A 13,746-nucleotide genomic window follows, 5' to 3' on the forward strand; every position below is an offset into this window, starting at 1 on the left:
CCCCCCCCTCCCCTCTTTTGGGTGGAGATGAGAGATGTACATTTTCTTATTCAAGACTCATCATTGCAATTAAAACTACTGGTCCTGTTAAACTAATATTTTTTTCTTTTTGAATAATTTGCACATCAATGTCGAATATAAGGTTGCTATCATCTAGAGAATAAGAGTAATATGAAGTTACGTACCAAGGTTAGAAGAATTATATGTAAATAAATATTAGGCAGCAGAGATAAGGATACAAGTCTATCATTAGCAGTTTGGCCATGTTTCACTATTTTAGTAATTGAAAATACTGAAATTCAGTATGTGTAGTGCTGTTTGATCATTGAGTATTTGTAACATTAAACTGCACTATTTAAATTTCAAAAGAAAAATTAAACATTAGTTTGAAAGTGTTTTTTTTAGTGCAATACGGATTTTCATTCACAATACACAATTATCACAATTTTTGTTTCCAAATAGATTTATATTCAAAAACTATTACACAAACATATTTCCACCTCAACTTTAAATACTCATTTTTCAAGTTCGAATTCAGAAATTATGAATCACACTATCCATCAATTTCATGCACGTGCTACTAAATTCTCTTGAATATGTTGAGTAATTTGCTACCATACATCTGTTAGAAAATTTTTATTTGTCAATGGCAAAGCACATAATTAACAAACACCACCGACGTCAATAACACTCACGCCTACGTCTACGTGGCAAGACCAGATCCAACCTTCCTAAGATTCCATTATAGTGACAGATCCAACAAGACACAAACAACAATTAAAAGTGAACAACAAACATTAAAAGCAAATCCCACACAGGATTGTCTCCCATGACTGCCATCAAAATAAGTACAAAGCTTCCCGTTACCACAAATTCTACCGTGGAGCCATCATTTTCACCAAAGAAAGTAAAACTACCACCGCTAAAAAATTAGGTTTTAGCGACGGACAAATTCTGTAGCCAAATAGAAAAATTCGTTGCTAATCTCATTTAGCGACGGATTAGCAAGGGATTATCAAGAAATTATGTTAGCTACGAGAGTTTTAGCGACAGATTAGCGACGACGTTCGTAGCTAATTACAGTATTTTTTGTAGTGTACATAGAAGTAAATAAATTAAGAAATATATATATATATATATATATATATATATATATATATATATATATATATATAAAACTAATAAACAAAATACTCCTTCTGTTTTAATCAACATCTAGTTTTAGAATGTTTCAATATATTTAGCATTATTCACGTAGTTGTCGGGATACAAATTTATTAAGTGTTAGCTTTAAATAGTGCGAGATAATTAATTAACGGACTACTCTAAAGTAGATGAATAAGTGAAGCTAAATAAGAAAGCATGTCTTACTCTAATTCGAATTGCACCTTTATTTTCATATTCTTTCTCATGTTTTCAAGCATTTAAATAAGCAAATTGAAGAAGTGAAACTCTCTCATGGATTAGTTTATTTTGAAATCAATCATCAAGTTATCAACTTTCAGAATCAGATTTAGTCGTTCTAACTTTTTTTTTTTTAAAAACAGAACTTAAACATGCCAACAACAAAATATGAATAACTTTTTAATACAACCTCAAAAAGTATTGCTGATAAATTTCTTTCAAACAATAGTTAAAGTTTAATAAAAAAGTATAGAAAAGTGTTTTTAAAATGAACAAGTCGATCTTATTGAGTTAGATGGTAATGAATCAAAGAAAATGAAGAATTCTGTATGTCAAAAAGTTAAAAAAAAAATTACAAATAAATAAATGTAAATTTGCTTTAGGCTTCTTAAAGCATCTTAATAAAGTTTGCTTTAGGCCACAAACATCATTGAGCCGCCCCTGGGCCTGACCTTGAAGGCGAAGGTGCACTCCTTTATCGTTAAGCCAAAGCGGTCACTTGAGTATGAGTTCACGCATACCTATTTAAGAATTAAAAATAAAAAAATACAAGTGTTATACATAGTATAGGGAGGGGAGCATGGGTTCACATGAACCCATCCCCTCCCATATAGATCCGCCCTTGCCCGGCACCCCCTAATATCACAACCGCCACTCTGGCCCTTAGACCCCGACTTACTACTCTCCTCGCCCTTGCCCATTTCGTTGTTTGTCTAAATTATATATTTTTCAAAAATATCTGCTGCTACTTGATCAAATACTAGAAAATAAGTAAGAACACCACTTATTTTCTAAGAAAATATAACAAACACGCCCTAAAAAGAGGGGCTTGGCTGGTTACAGCTTGTTTGGATAGTTGTTACCTATCATATCGTATCGTATCGTATCGTTACCTTAAATACAATGTTTGTTTTGATTGTTACTTTTATTGTATCGTATCGTTAAATCCGTTGTTACGTAACGATGAAATGTGCCACTTTATGTAACGACCGATTTGGTGTTGTCGCGTCGTTTCCTTGTGTTTTTCTCTCAATTTCACCCTTCATTATTATTAAATAATTTTATTTTATCATTTACCCTACCTTTTTATATACCGTATCATAATTTTTCTTTATAATATTGCAAGTTTATTCATCATATCACAGGTGTGTGATACCATGAAACGACGCCAAAACGACACAATCCATCCAAATATTGTATTCATCAAACGATACAGTACAATACAATACAATACGATATGATACCATCCAAATATGAGGACTTATATTTTAATACTCTTTAATATTACTAGAGAGAATAAAAAATAGGGAGTAAAAAGGGGGGAAAACACAGCATGAAGTGTACTTTTTTAATTGCCTTATTATTCAGCTCAACGGTTAACTTGGATTTACAGTTTGGATGATTTGGTTTCTCATCTTCTTCTTGTCAAATCTAACATAGATGCAAAGATCAAAATCTATCAATTTGGTCACTGAGATGGGAAATACTACAGGAATCTAAGGATCTTGAAAGGGCCCTTTTAGTTTTTTTGGGGGAAAAAAGGGCCCTTTTTTGGAGCATAAAAGGTGTCAAATTTGCAAATTTTTTTAGAGGATGAAAGAGCTGGTGGGTAGTCCAGGAAGTGTGAGTGGATTGTTTTTGAGACTTGGCCAATGTTTGTTTGCAGTTGGGTCAATTGTGTTCATGGTTTCTGCTTCTGGGTTCTCTAATTACACTGCTTTTTGGTATGCATTTCTCTCTCTTTTTTTTAGATTTCTTCTTCAATTCTTTTCCAGCAAATTTGTTGATGAATCAATGCTTCTAATGTTCATTTGTATGTTGTATTGCTGCATCTTATCTATCTTTTTTTTTCTTCTAATTACGTTAGAGGTCAAATTATTGTAGTAGTTACAACTTTTATGAAGTTGTGTGGAATGTCCATTTATTCTCAAAAGAGAGCTGAGAACAGATTCGGAAACAGAACAAGCTACGGCAGCCCGGTCGCACCCCAAGGGGTGTGATGTAGACAGCCTAACCTAATGGCTAATGCAAACATTAGTGGCTGCTTCCACGGCTCGAACTCTGTGACGTATAGGTCACACAGAGACAACTTTACCGTTTCTCCAAGGCTCTCCTTTCGGAAACAGAACAAGCTAGAACCATTAAATCCTTTAACATTGGTGCTAGCCACTAACTTTAAGCTTGTTATGCATCTTTTATGGCTTGCATCTAATTTATGAGTTGTGATCTATCTGACAATATGATTTAAAAGAGGTACGATTAACTTTGATAAGTTTACAGTCCGAAAACATGCTCCGTCGTTACGAAAATGTCCTTGTTTAAGGAAAAAATGGGCCAGTAAAGATGAGAAATTATCTTGCAAGAGCATTACTAGATTAAGGGCCTTCACATATGATATAAACACCTAACAATGGTCCCAATTATTGCTTCCTAGTTCTTGATTACCCTTACTTGACCATCAATGTGTCTTAAGAAGTTCTGCTTGCTTGAAGATACTTGACAAGCAGGGGCTCCGACACCGTCATTCTGTTTATTTCTATTATGCACTTGTTTACAACAATGCTGTGACTATGCTTTTCATGAGCCGAGGGTCTATCGGAAACAATGTTTCTACCTTTACAAGGAGAGAGTAAGGTGTGCGTACGCACTACCTTCCCCATACCCCACTTGTGAGATTTCACTGGGATTGTTGTTGTTGTTACTTTTCATGGATTGTTCTGAAAAAATCCATGTCTCTTTTGTGCCGATGCATGTCACTTATTATTTGGCTGTCGAGTAAATTAATGGAACTTTGGGCACATATACTTTTGAATTATTTTTGGGCCCATTTGGATGGAGGGACTTAATCCTACCTGTTTTAAATTATACACGTAAATTCTTTGCACCTCTTAGGATAAAGCGTAAAAACTTTGGGTTCCGAATACTGACTCAAAGGACAGTTGATTTTGGCCTTTATCCTGGATTCATGTTAAAGGGTTAATGTCATTTGAAATTTTCAACCTTTGGACATTTGAAATCCTCTGTTAAGTCCAAATATCAACCTCCAAACTGACCTTTGTGTATTGATTATTTAGTACATGTAAAGCAGTGTTCCAATAACCATTTGTTGCAAATTTACCAAGTTTTACAACATTCCCAATATCTGTTCACTATTTATTTGTCCAAGTTTCAGAATTGGCAATCCTTGCATCGGAAACGGACCTCCTATTATAGGAGATCACTATGCTCATTTTGTATGTGTACCTTTCTTTTGTCCTTTATCATTCAAATCTTATAGAATATTTGGTTTTCTGCAGCTATTTGATTGCATCAATGGGGCTTCAAGTATTGTGGAGTTTTGGACTTGCGTGTCTTGATGTGTATGCTTTGAGGATAAAACAGGATCTTCATAATCCAGTCTTAGTGAGCCTTTTTGTTGTTGGAGACTGGGTATGTACTTCTCAGTTTGCTTTTTTCTTCCTTTCTTATGTACTCTGTTTAATGTGTCTAGCTGTGACATATATAAGAAGCTTTCCTTGCACATAATCCCCCTGATTTTATTTTGTCCCTGAAAACTGAATATTTATTTCCGCCCTCATCACAACTTTTACTAAGTTGCTAAATGATTTGACCTCCCTTGGCATCAATAACAAGGTGCTCGATGTTCTGTGCCCTTATGCTTGGTTCTCATAATACGTGCTCGAGACTGCTGTTTCGTTGGTCTCTTGTATGTCTAAGCTGATATTTCAGTCCAAATTCAGATTAGGTGCTTTTGGACACTGAAAACAATTTATTATGCTTGCACTTTTAGAACTACAAGCATTACGCATGGATTCTTGTCATGCAATTGTAATTATCACATATTGACCTGAAGTGTCAACAATATTACCCAGGGATGGATCTAGGAATTCCGCAAGGGAATAAAAAAAAAATTAAAAGAATGCCACACTTTAGATTTTGAATCTGTGATCTTCTATGACCTAAAATCAGTTCTTGAACCACCTTTGCCACTACACTAAAAGCTTTCCTTATGTTAACGGAATTAACCAATATATGTGTACAAAAAGAATCATCTTTGTCTTGTTTGCCCAGCATTATTTTGTGACAAATAGGATTCAGTTGAACCCCTTTCATTACATGTAGCTCCACCACTAGCATTGCCTCTGTCTTCTGATGTGCGCTTTATACTGGACGCTCGCGTTTCACTTAACATGACATTTTTTTTACCTGGATGAGATGTCCTATTTACATGATTTGATAATGTTAGCTTGACCTTGTCTTTCAAAGAAATCCTTCCTTTTTCTTTGCTCTTTACCATAATCTTGTTCCTCTCAACCTTTTCTTTTCCTAAACATTGATTAAAAGCTCTGCTAGAAGAGTAATATCTTATACAATATTATGGCGACGATTCTGGAACCCCTGTCAGGAGATTCTACTTTTGCTTGATTGACATGCGGGTAAATTACCATATAATTTGTTTGACATTATGTGAACTATATTTGTGCTAACTGACTTAACTCAATTACAGGTGACAGCAACCCTATCACTTGCAGCTGCATGCTCGTCAGCAGGGATTGCTGTTTTGTATTCAAAGGATTTAAACTTCTGCAGCAGTTCATCGCATCTTCCATGTGGCAGATTCGAGCTCTCTGTTGTCTTGGCATTCATAACCTGGTTTCTTATAGCCATTTCTTCCCATGTGATGTTTTGGATCCTGGCCACAGTTTAACATTTTAAGCATTGGTTGCCCTCACAAGATTATTCCAGTCACGACCTTCAAGGACCGGTCTCTTGTAAATCTAGTTTCACAATCTTGTCACTGTATCTTCCTTATCGGTCGTACTGGAAATTCTTCTGAACTGGTTGATTGCTTGGAAAACCTGCCACTTAAACAGTTGAACTCGTTCGAGTGTAAATTATAACGTCTGAATTGTAGTTTTTACTTACTGCAATTCAATTGTATTCAGGTCTGGTGGGAGTCTTGATAGTTTCAGTTTAGCCATACATGACCTGGACATTTGAAAATCAGAAGTTGAATGCCATTGGACACTGTGGAAAAGCACATTTCTTTCTTTTATATGTTCACTTTTTGCTCGCATAACGTTAAGGTTAGCTTTGCATTTATAAACTCATTGATTTGTGCTCATTAATTGATCATAACAAACAGTACTATCCACTTATATCGATTGGTATTCCACTTAATGAGTGCAATGCAGTTTAACTTTCTAAACAGAGAATGAAGCACTTGTTCTAATAAGGGCAGCCCAGTGCACTAAGCTCCCGCTATGCGCGGGGTCCGGGGAAAGGTCGAACCACAAGGGTCTATCATACGTAGCTTTATCCTGCATTTCTGCAAAAGGTTGTTTTCACAGCTCGAACCTGTAACCTACATTCTGTGTCATCTAGCAAGAACATAAATTGGGCAATAGGCAGCATATTTTGTAAACTACTCGCAGTAGTAGTAATAATGCAGCTATCTTTTCCTCAATGGCATGTACTTCCATATTACAATCCATGAAAAGAAAGGATACATAACATAGAACTGAATCATCTCTATAGAGTTCTAACACGCAGTCAATAGCATTGACAAATGGAAAAAGAAGATGCAATCAGTGGTGTTATCGCCAGAAAAAGAAGACAGCCTACTCTGGAAAGCTAGTAAAAAAGATTTTTTAACTGTAAGTTCATTCTACAAAATACTAAATGCTACCCAGCCGGTGCAAGCACAAAAGTGGCCTTGGAAGATGATTTGGAAGACTACAGTCCCATCAAAAGTGGCATGTTTTGGTTGGCTAGTAGCACATGAAGCATGTCTGACTCAGGAAAATTTGATGAGAAGGGGTTGGATAATGTGCAGCAGGTGTTACTTGTGTGAGAAATCTTGTGAATCCGTGGACCATCTTTTTTTGCATTGTGAATTTACTTGGCAGGTGTGGTCCATGTTCACGGCTAACTTTGGCATCCTTTGGGCAAGTCCTAAGAAATTCAGGAATATATTAGAGTGTTGGGAACCTGCATGTCCAGAAGCATCCTTAAAGAAGATTTGGAGAGATATTCCTCTTAGCATAGCTTGGACAATATAGAAAGAAAGAAATAATAGGTGTTTTGAAGGCAAGAAGGAGCAGCTGCAATATGTGAAATACAGTTGTTTACATTATTTGTACTATTGGAAAGATGGAAATGTTGTTATGAATTTTCATGATATGCTGGGCATGCTAGACCGCTTAGGATTTTAATGCTTTTAAGCCAGCAATATCCTTGTATTTTTACAGTATCAGCTTGATACTGTTTTTAATAAAATCTTCACCTTATCAAAAAAAAAACAAATGGAAAAACCTTGAACAGAACAGTGTTCTTCACTTTAGTTTCCAGAAAGTACCACATCATACAATCAATTTTTGTTCACATGACAATCTCTGGCTTCAGAATGCTGGATTTTATCTCTTTGTGCGGTAGAACAACACCTCCACTGCTGTAGACTTCATCGCCAACATGAACATCTTCTCCTAAGATTGTCATGTTCTCTACTCGAGCCCATCGCCCAACAGTTGAGTGCCATCCAACAATGCTAAATGAGATGCAGGCATGCTTTTTAATTCGTACACCACGCATTATAGTACAACATGAAAGCCTAACTCCAGATTCAATAACACATCCGGGACCAATCGCCACATCTGGGCCAATAAGACATCCATCTCCTATTACAGCACTCTCGTCTATTAACACGTTTCCAAGAATATGTGGCCCAACACCCAAATCAGGTGAGGACCTTTTCCTCAAGGAATCCAGGTACAGTCTCAAGCCTGTAATGTAATCCTTTGGCTGACCAATGTCCATCCAAAACCCGGGTAGAACCATGGCGTGGAGCTTCTTCTCTGCTGCAATGCTGGGGAAGACCTCCTTCTCGATTGAGGTGGGCCTCAACTCAATCCGATCCAAAACAGAAGGGTTCAACAAGTAAATTCCAGCGTTGATCTTGTTACCCACGAATATTTTTGGTTTTTCTACAAACGTTTCGACTCTCCCAGTCCCTTCTTCCATGACGACCACACCATATTTTGATGGTTCATCAACCTAACAGAGAAAATGCATTACAAAATTATTTCCTTTTAATGCATATAGAAAAGTAAAAGATACAAGGAGTTTCTAACCTTCGTAACCATAATGGAAGCTTGCCCACCATGGGATTTGTGAAACTCAATCATTTCTTTCAACGGGTAGTCACATATAACATCACTATTGAGGACGAAAAAGGGCTCATCAGAGTCATCTCTCAATATATGACGAGCTAAAGCCAGTGGCCCTGCTGTGCCCAAAGGCTCTGTCTCTTCCGAGCAAGTGATCTTGATATCTAACTTTTTCTCGAACTCTTTCAAGAAGTTTTCCATTGTCTAAAATGAAAAGGATAAGACATTTTCCTTATAACATTGAATAGTTTTATAAGAACTAAATTTTCTGGTAACTATGGGGTTTAGCTTTACCTTCGGCTGGTAGCTAATTGCCAAAACTACTTCAGTCACTCCAATGGCTTTTAGTGCTTCAATCTGCTTAAAATTAGATTTACAACAACTCAGGCATAATAAAGCTTCCATTAGAAACTTATGTAGTGCTTTAGTACCAACAACAACAACTACAACTACGCCTCAGTCCCAAGCAGGAGAGGTATGTCCGTTATATTTGTATATCATGGCAACATACATACTCAACTAGCTATCAAACAATGTATGCCATCAGGAGAATAGAAGAAGCGAGAAACTAACTGAATGGTTTTGATTCAACATGCTACTAATACCAATGGTAAGATAACATTCGAGTTTAATAGAAAAACAAGGTGTGTTTTAGTCCAAAGGATGGTGGATGAGGCTAAAGATCAAAAGTACCAAAGAACAACAAAATAATAGAGGAATCAGGAACTTATTATGATCCATCATAAACAAAAGGGAGTGTGGTGATAACACGAAACCTGATGTAGTATCACGGGCTTGTTAGCAAAGTCAACTAGGGGCTTTGGCACGTTGAGGGTCTGCGGCCTCAGCCTTGCCATCAGGAGAATAGAAGAAGCGAGAAACTAACTGAATGGTTTTGATTCAACATACTACTAATACCAATGGTAAGATAACATTCGAGTTTAATAGAAAAAAGGGTGTGTTTTAGTCCAAAGGATGGTAGATGAGGCTAAAGATCAAAAGAACGAAAGAACAACAAAATAATAGAGGAATCAGGAACTCATGATCCATCATAAACAGAAGGGAGTGTGGTGATAACACGAAACCTGATGTACTATCATGGGCTTGTTAGCAAAGTCAACTAGGGGCTTTGGCACGTTGAGGGTCAGCGGCCTCAGCCTTGTTCCAAAACCCCCTACGAGGATGAGTGCCTTCATAATGAAAACCAAAAGGCTGCCTGCATCAGAAAAAACAAAAGGTTGCCTGCATCACAAAAAACCAAATATCCAGAAAAAATCAGTTGTATCATGATGAGTAGTACTAAAAGGACTAAGGAGATGTCTGATTAAAAAAATTATCCACATTATGAGGACATTCAATTCAATTAAAAGCAATGAAAAGATTATCTCCTGTATGAAATTTGGAATGGGTATGTACCCTATCCAGCTATACTCAATTTTTATCTACCTAGATACAGTAGTGTTCGCGCCAGCTATGATGCACCCGACTATTCCACCGAGTACCTGCTACCTCCCAATGCTCCTACCAGCATAAGTACCAAGTAATTTTTGCCTCTACTGCGGTTCAAACTTTGGCCTCCAATCCCACTTCATTGACCATGTCATATACGTTGTCATGGATACTCATAAAAAAATAAGTGTATTCTCATCGATACATCTGACAAAAATGAAGTGTATTTCTAACATAGGTTGGCCAAACTAAGAAAGGTTTGCAACATGTGTCTAGTCCTATATAACTAATGTCACTAATTCACCTAGAGTATGATTGTGCATTGATGATCGTTTTCATAGATCTGATTAGATTGTTGTTTCACACGAGAAGACTAAAGCTAAGCTGGTAGACCTGCTCTCCATGTGCAGTAAGATATCTACTACACATAGATAAAGCTCCAAACGTTATCCATCACTATGCAGTTTTTTGTCACTTTATCCCTAGCACATAGCTCTAGTGCCTCTTTGTTTCTCCTCTATTTCGCTTCCCATTGATGGAAGCCTCCTTTACAACCTAAGTTAGACGCAGAGGCAGATGTAGTGTATTGATACCGGGTTCATCAAAACCCAGATTTTCGACGCGGAGCATAAATTTATAAAAAACCCACTAAAATTGCAACAAATAAGAGATATGAACATAATTAAAAATACATTGGGTTCAATGCTAAAAACCTTAAAGGCTGAACCCATAGAGCGTATATTCTAGATCCGCCTCTGGTTAGATGCTCAATCATGTGACTATCAACCATTTTTCCTAGAATTAGGGTGGCGATTGGCCCGAAGCTAGATAAAGGAGGGGGTTGTAAAATATTTTAACTAAGATAAGACATTCAAATATTGAATGAGTAGTGAAGATTCATAAAGCCGACCCCTACTAAAATGGGATTGAGGCATAGTTGATTGATCGACACCAAAGATAATTTGTTGTGTCATGTTTCCAAGAGATTAACTGTTTAATTTGAGGTACAAGATTTTGGTCTCTAGCTGCATGAACAACCAAAAGTTTCAGCAGATGCATCTTTTAGGAATATGAAATAACAACAATAGAAGCTGAGAATGTTATAGCTAGTAGGAAGCAAAGAATGAAAGCAATTAGCAAAACAATAAGGCTGAAATAGTTGTTTTATCTCAAATTAAAGGAAATATTCGGGCATAAACAAGGGCTAAAAGCAACTATTAATCATCTGGGCAATGAGAAAAACTAAAAGGAAAAATTAGAAAAGAGAGAAACCCCACTAAAGAAAGCATAAACCCCAGATAGATGAAACAGTTACTTACACTCGGGATGGCCACGGAGGAGACAACCGGTTGATCGAAGAAGGTGACAGAGATGATTTCTTTTTTTCTTTTTTACTATTTTTGTGCTTTTATTGCGGAATCACAGCATCTTTCGGCCTTGTACTTGATTAGCATATGTATTTCTTTTAAGTATTTGTTTAAATAATTATTTTATTCTCCCCTTTAAACCCTTGTATTGTGAAAAAAGATTTAAATGTACCCTTGTTATACGTTATGTTCAAGTATATCCTTGTGGTTATACGATTGGTTCAAATATACCTCTCTTTCTTTAGGTTTGTCCAAGGCAGACATCCAATTGATACTGACATTTGACGAGGTGGATGTCATGTGACATGTCACTTCAGTGCCCCTAATCCGTTTTACCCTTCCCTTTTATTTTTTTTCACCACTAAAATTTCCTTCCCCTTCACCATCATTGCTACTATTACTGTCACCATGAGCAATATTATATTTCAAAGTTTAGTCTTTTATATATGTTTGTTTCTCCATTCATCGTCGCATTGGATTCAATACAATGCGAAGCTTCTTGTATTTCAGGTGAAGTTCTCTTTCTTGAGAAACTAAATAATCTCTTTATGTTCTACTAGTGTGCGTGATATTATGGGTGACCAATAAACTAATTTTTTTGTAGACCCAGGTGCTCAGAGCATCTGCAGATAGGCAACATACAGTCTTATACGGTTCAGATACTTCGATTTGATCTGAGTTCACTAACTAAAAATTTAATATTGTTCATGATGGCTTCACCTTATCAAATGTCAATGCCACATATGATTGGATGTCCTCCTTAGATATACTTAATGGAAGTTGGTTATATTTGAACCAATAGTATTACGACAAAAGTGTATTTGAACCCAAAGTATAACGAGTGATATATAGAAACCTTTTCTAATGGTACATGGGTATATTTTGGCCCTTTTTGTTTTGGGTTTTTCTTTTGTGGTTTGGGTTTGGGGATGGGGGTNAATGAAAAGAACAGTTCAACCTAGATCCAACTGCGACGGGCTGCTATTTCGATAAGTTCGACATAACACCCTTTAAGGCTAAGGGCCTTCACCAAATGAAAACAAGAGTTCGACCTAGATCGAACGACAAAGGGCTGCTATTCGATAAGTTCGAAATAATACCCTTTAAGGCAAAGGGCCTTCGCCAAATGAAAAGAACAATTCGACCTAGATCGAACGACGACTGGCTGCAATTTAAATAAGTTCGAAATAACACCCTTCAAGAATAAGGGCCTTCGCCAAAGGAAAAGAATAGTTCGACCTAGATCGAACGACGACGGGCTGCAATTTCGATAAGTTCGAAATAACACCTTTTAAGGCTAAGGGCCTTCGCCAAATGAAAAGAAGAGTTCGACTTAGATCGAACGACGATGGGCTGCTATTTCGATAAGTTCGAAATAACACCCTTTAAGGCTTAGGGCCTTCGCCAAAAAAAAAAGAAGAGTTCGATCTAGAACGAACGACGACGGGCTGCTATTTCGATAAGTTCGAAATAACACCCTTTAAGGCTAAGGGACTTTGCCAAATGAAAAGAAGAGTTCGACCTAGATCGAACAACGACGGGATGCAATTTCGATAAGTTCGAAATAACACCCTTTAAGGCTAAGGGCCTTCGCAAAATGAAAAGAAGAGTACGACCTAGATCGAACTACAACGGGCTGCTATTTCGGTAAGTTCGAAATAACACCCATTAAGGCTAAGGGCCTTCGCCAAATGAAAAGAAGAGTTCGACCTAGTTCGAAGGACGACGGGCTGCAATTTCGATAAGTTCGAAATAACACCCTATAAGGCTAAGGGCCTTCTCCAAATGAAAAGAAGAGTTCGACCTAGATCGAACGATGACGGGCTGCTATTTCGATAAGTTCAAAATAACACCCTTTAAGGCTAAGGGCCTTTGCCAAATGAAAAGAAGAGTTCGACCTAGATCGAATGACGAGGGGCTGCTATTTCGATAAGTTCGAAATAACACCCTTTAAGGCTAAGGTCCTTCACCATATGAAAAGAAGAGTTCGACCTAGATCGAAGGAAGACGCGCTGCAATTTTGATAAGTTGGAAATAATACCCTTTAAGGCTAAGGGCCTTCGCCGAATGAAAAGAAAAGTTCGACCTATATCGAACTACAACGCACTGCTATTTCGATAAGTTCGAAATAACACCCTTTAAGGCTAAGGGCCTTCGCCAAATGAAAAGAAGAGTTCGACCTAGACCGAACGACGACGGGCTGCAAATTCGATAAGTTCAAAATAACACACTTTAAGGCTAAGGGCCTTCGCCAAATGAAAAGAAGAGTTCGACCTAGACCGAACGACGACGGGCTGCAAATTCGATAAGTTCAAAATAACACACTTTAAGGCTAAGGGCCTTCGCCAAATGAAAAGAAG

General features: G+C 37.1%; 2 protein-coding genes across 5 annotated transcripts; one reads left to right on the top strand and one right to left on the bottom strand.

The window, feature by feature from the left end:
* On the top strand, window positions 2,727–6,468 carry LOC109229464 (CASP-like protein 5B2). Its single transcript, XM_019394908.1, has 3 exons — window positions 2,727–3,128; window positions 4,701–4,833; window positions 5,912–6,468. The coding sequence occupies exons 1-3, from the start codon at window positions 2,998–3,000 to the stop codon at window positions 6,110–6,112; spliced, it is 465 nt and encodes a 154-aa protein (XP_019250453.1). The 5' UTR covers window positions 2,727–2,997; the 3' UTR covers window positions 6,113–6,468.
* Window positions 7,524–11,464, bottom strand: LOC109229466 (mannose-1-phosphate guanylyltransferase 1-like). 4 transcript variants are annotated; one of them, XM_019394911.1, is made up of 5 exons: window positions 11,339–11,464; window positions 9,656–9,786; window positions 8,865–8,927; window positions 8,535–8,774; window positions 7,524–8,457 (listed from the first exon to the last, which is right to left on the bottom strand). In XM_019394911.1, the coding sequence occupies exons 2-5, from the start codon at window positions 9,764–9,766 to the stop codon at window positions 7,786–7,788; spliced, it is 1,086 nt and encodes a 361-aa protein (XP_019250456.1). In that variant the 5' UTR covers window positions 9,767–9,786; window positions 11,339–11,464; the 3' UTR covers window positions 7,524–7,785. The 4 variants fall into 4 exon arrangements, with proteins under 4 accessions (XP_019250456.1, XP_019250455.1, XP_019250454.1 ...); XM_019394910.1 differs by having other exon boundaries at window positions 9,656–9,812; window positions 11,339–11,463; XM_019394909.1 differs by lacking the exon at window positions 11,339–11,464 and adding an exon at window positions 10,733–11,279 and having other exon boundaries at window positions 9,656–9,812.

This window comes from Nicotiana attenuata, chromosome 7, assembly GCF_001879085.1.
Source record: "Nicotiana attenuata strain UT chromosome 7, NIATTr2, whole genome shotgun sequence".
NCBI lineage: Eukaryota > Viridiplantae > Streptophyta > Magnoliopsida > Solanales > Solanaceae > Nicotiana > Nicotiana attenuata.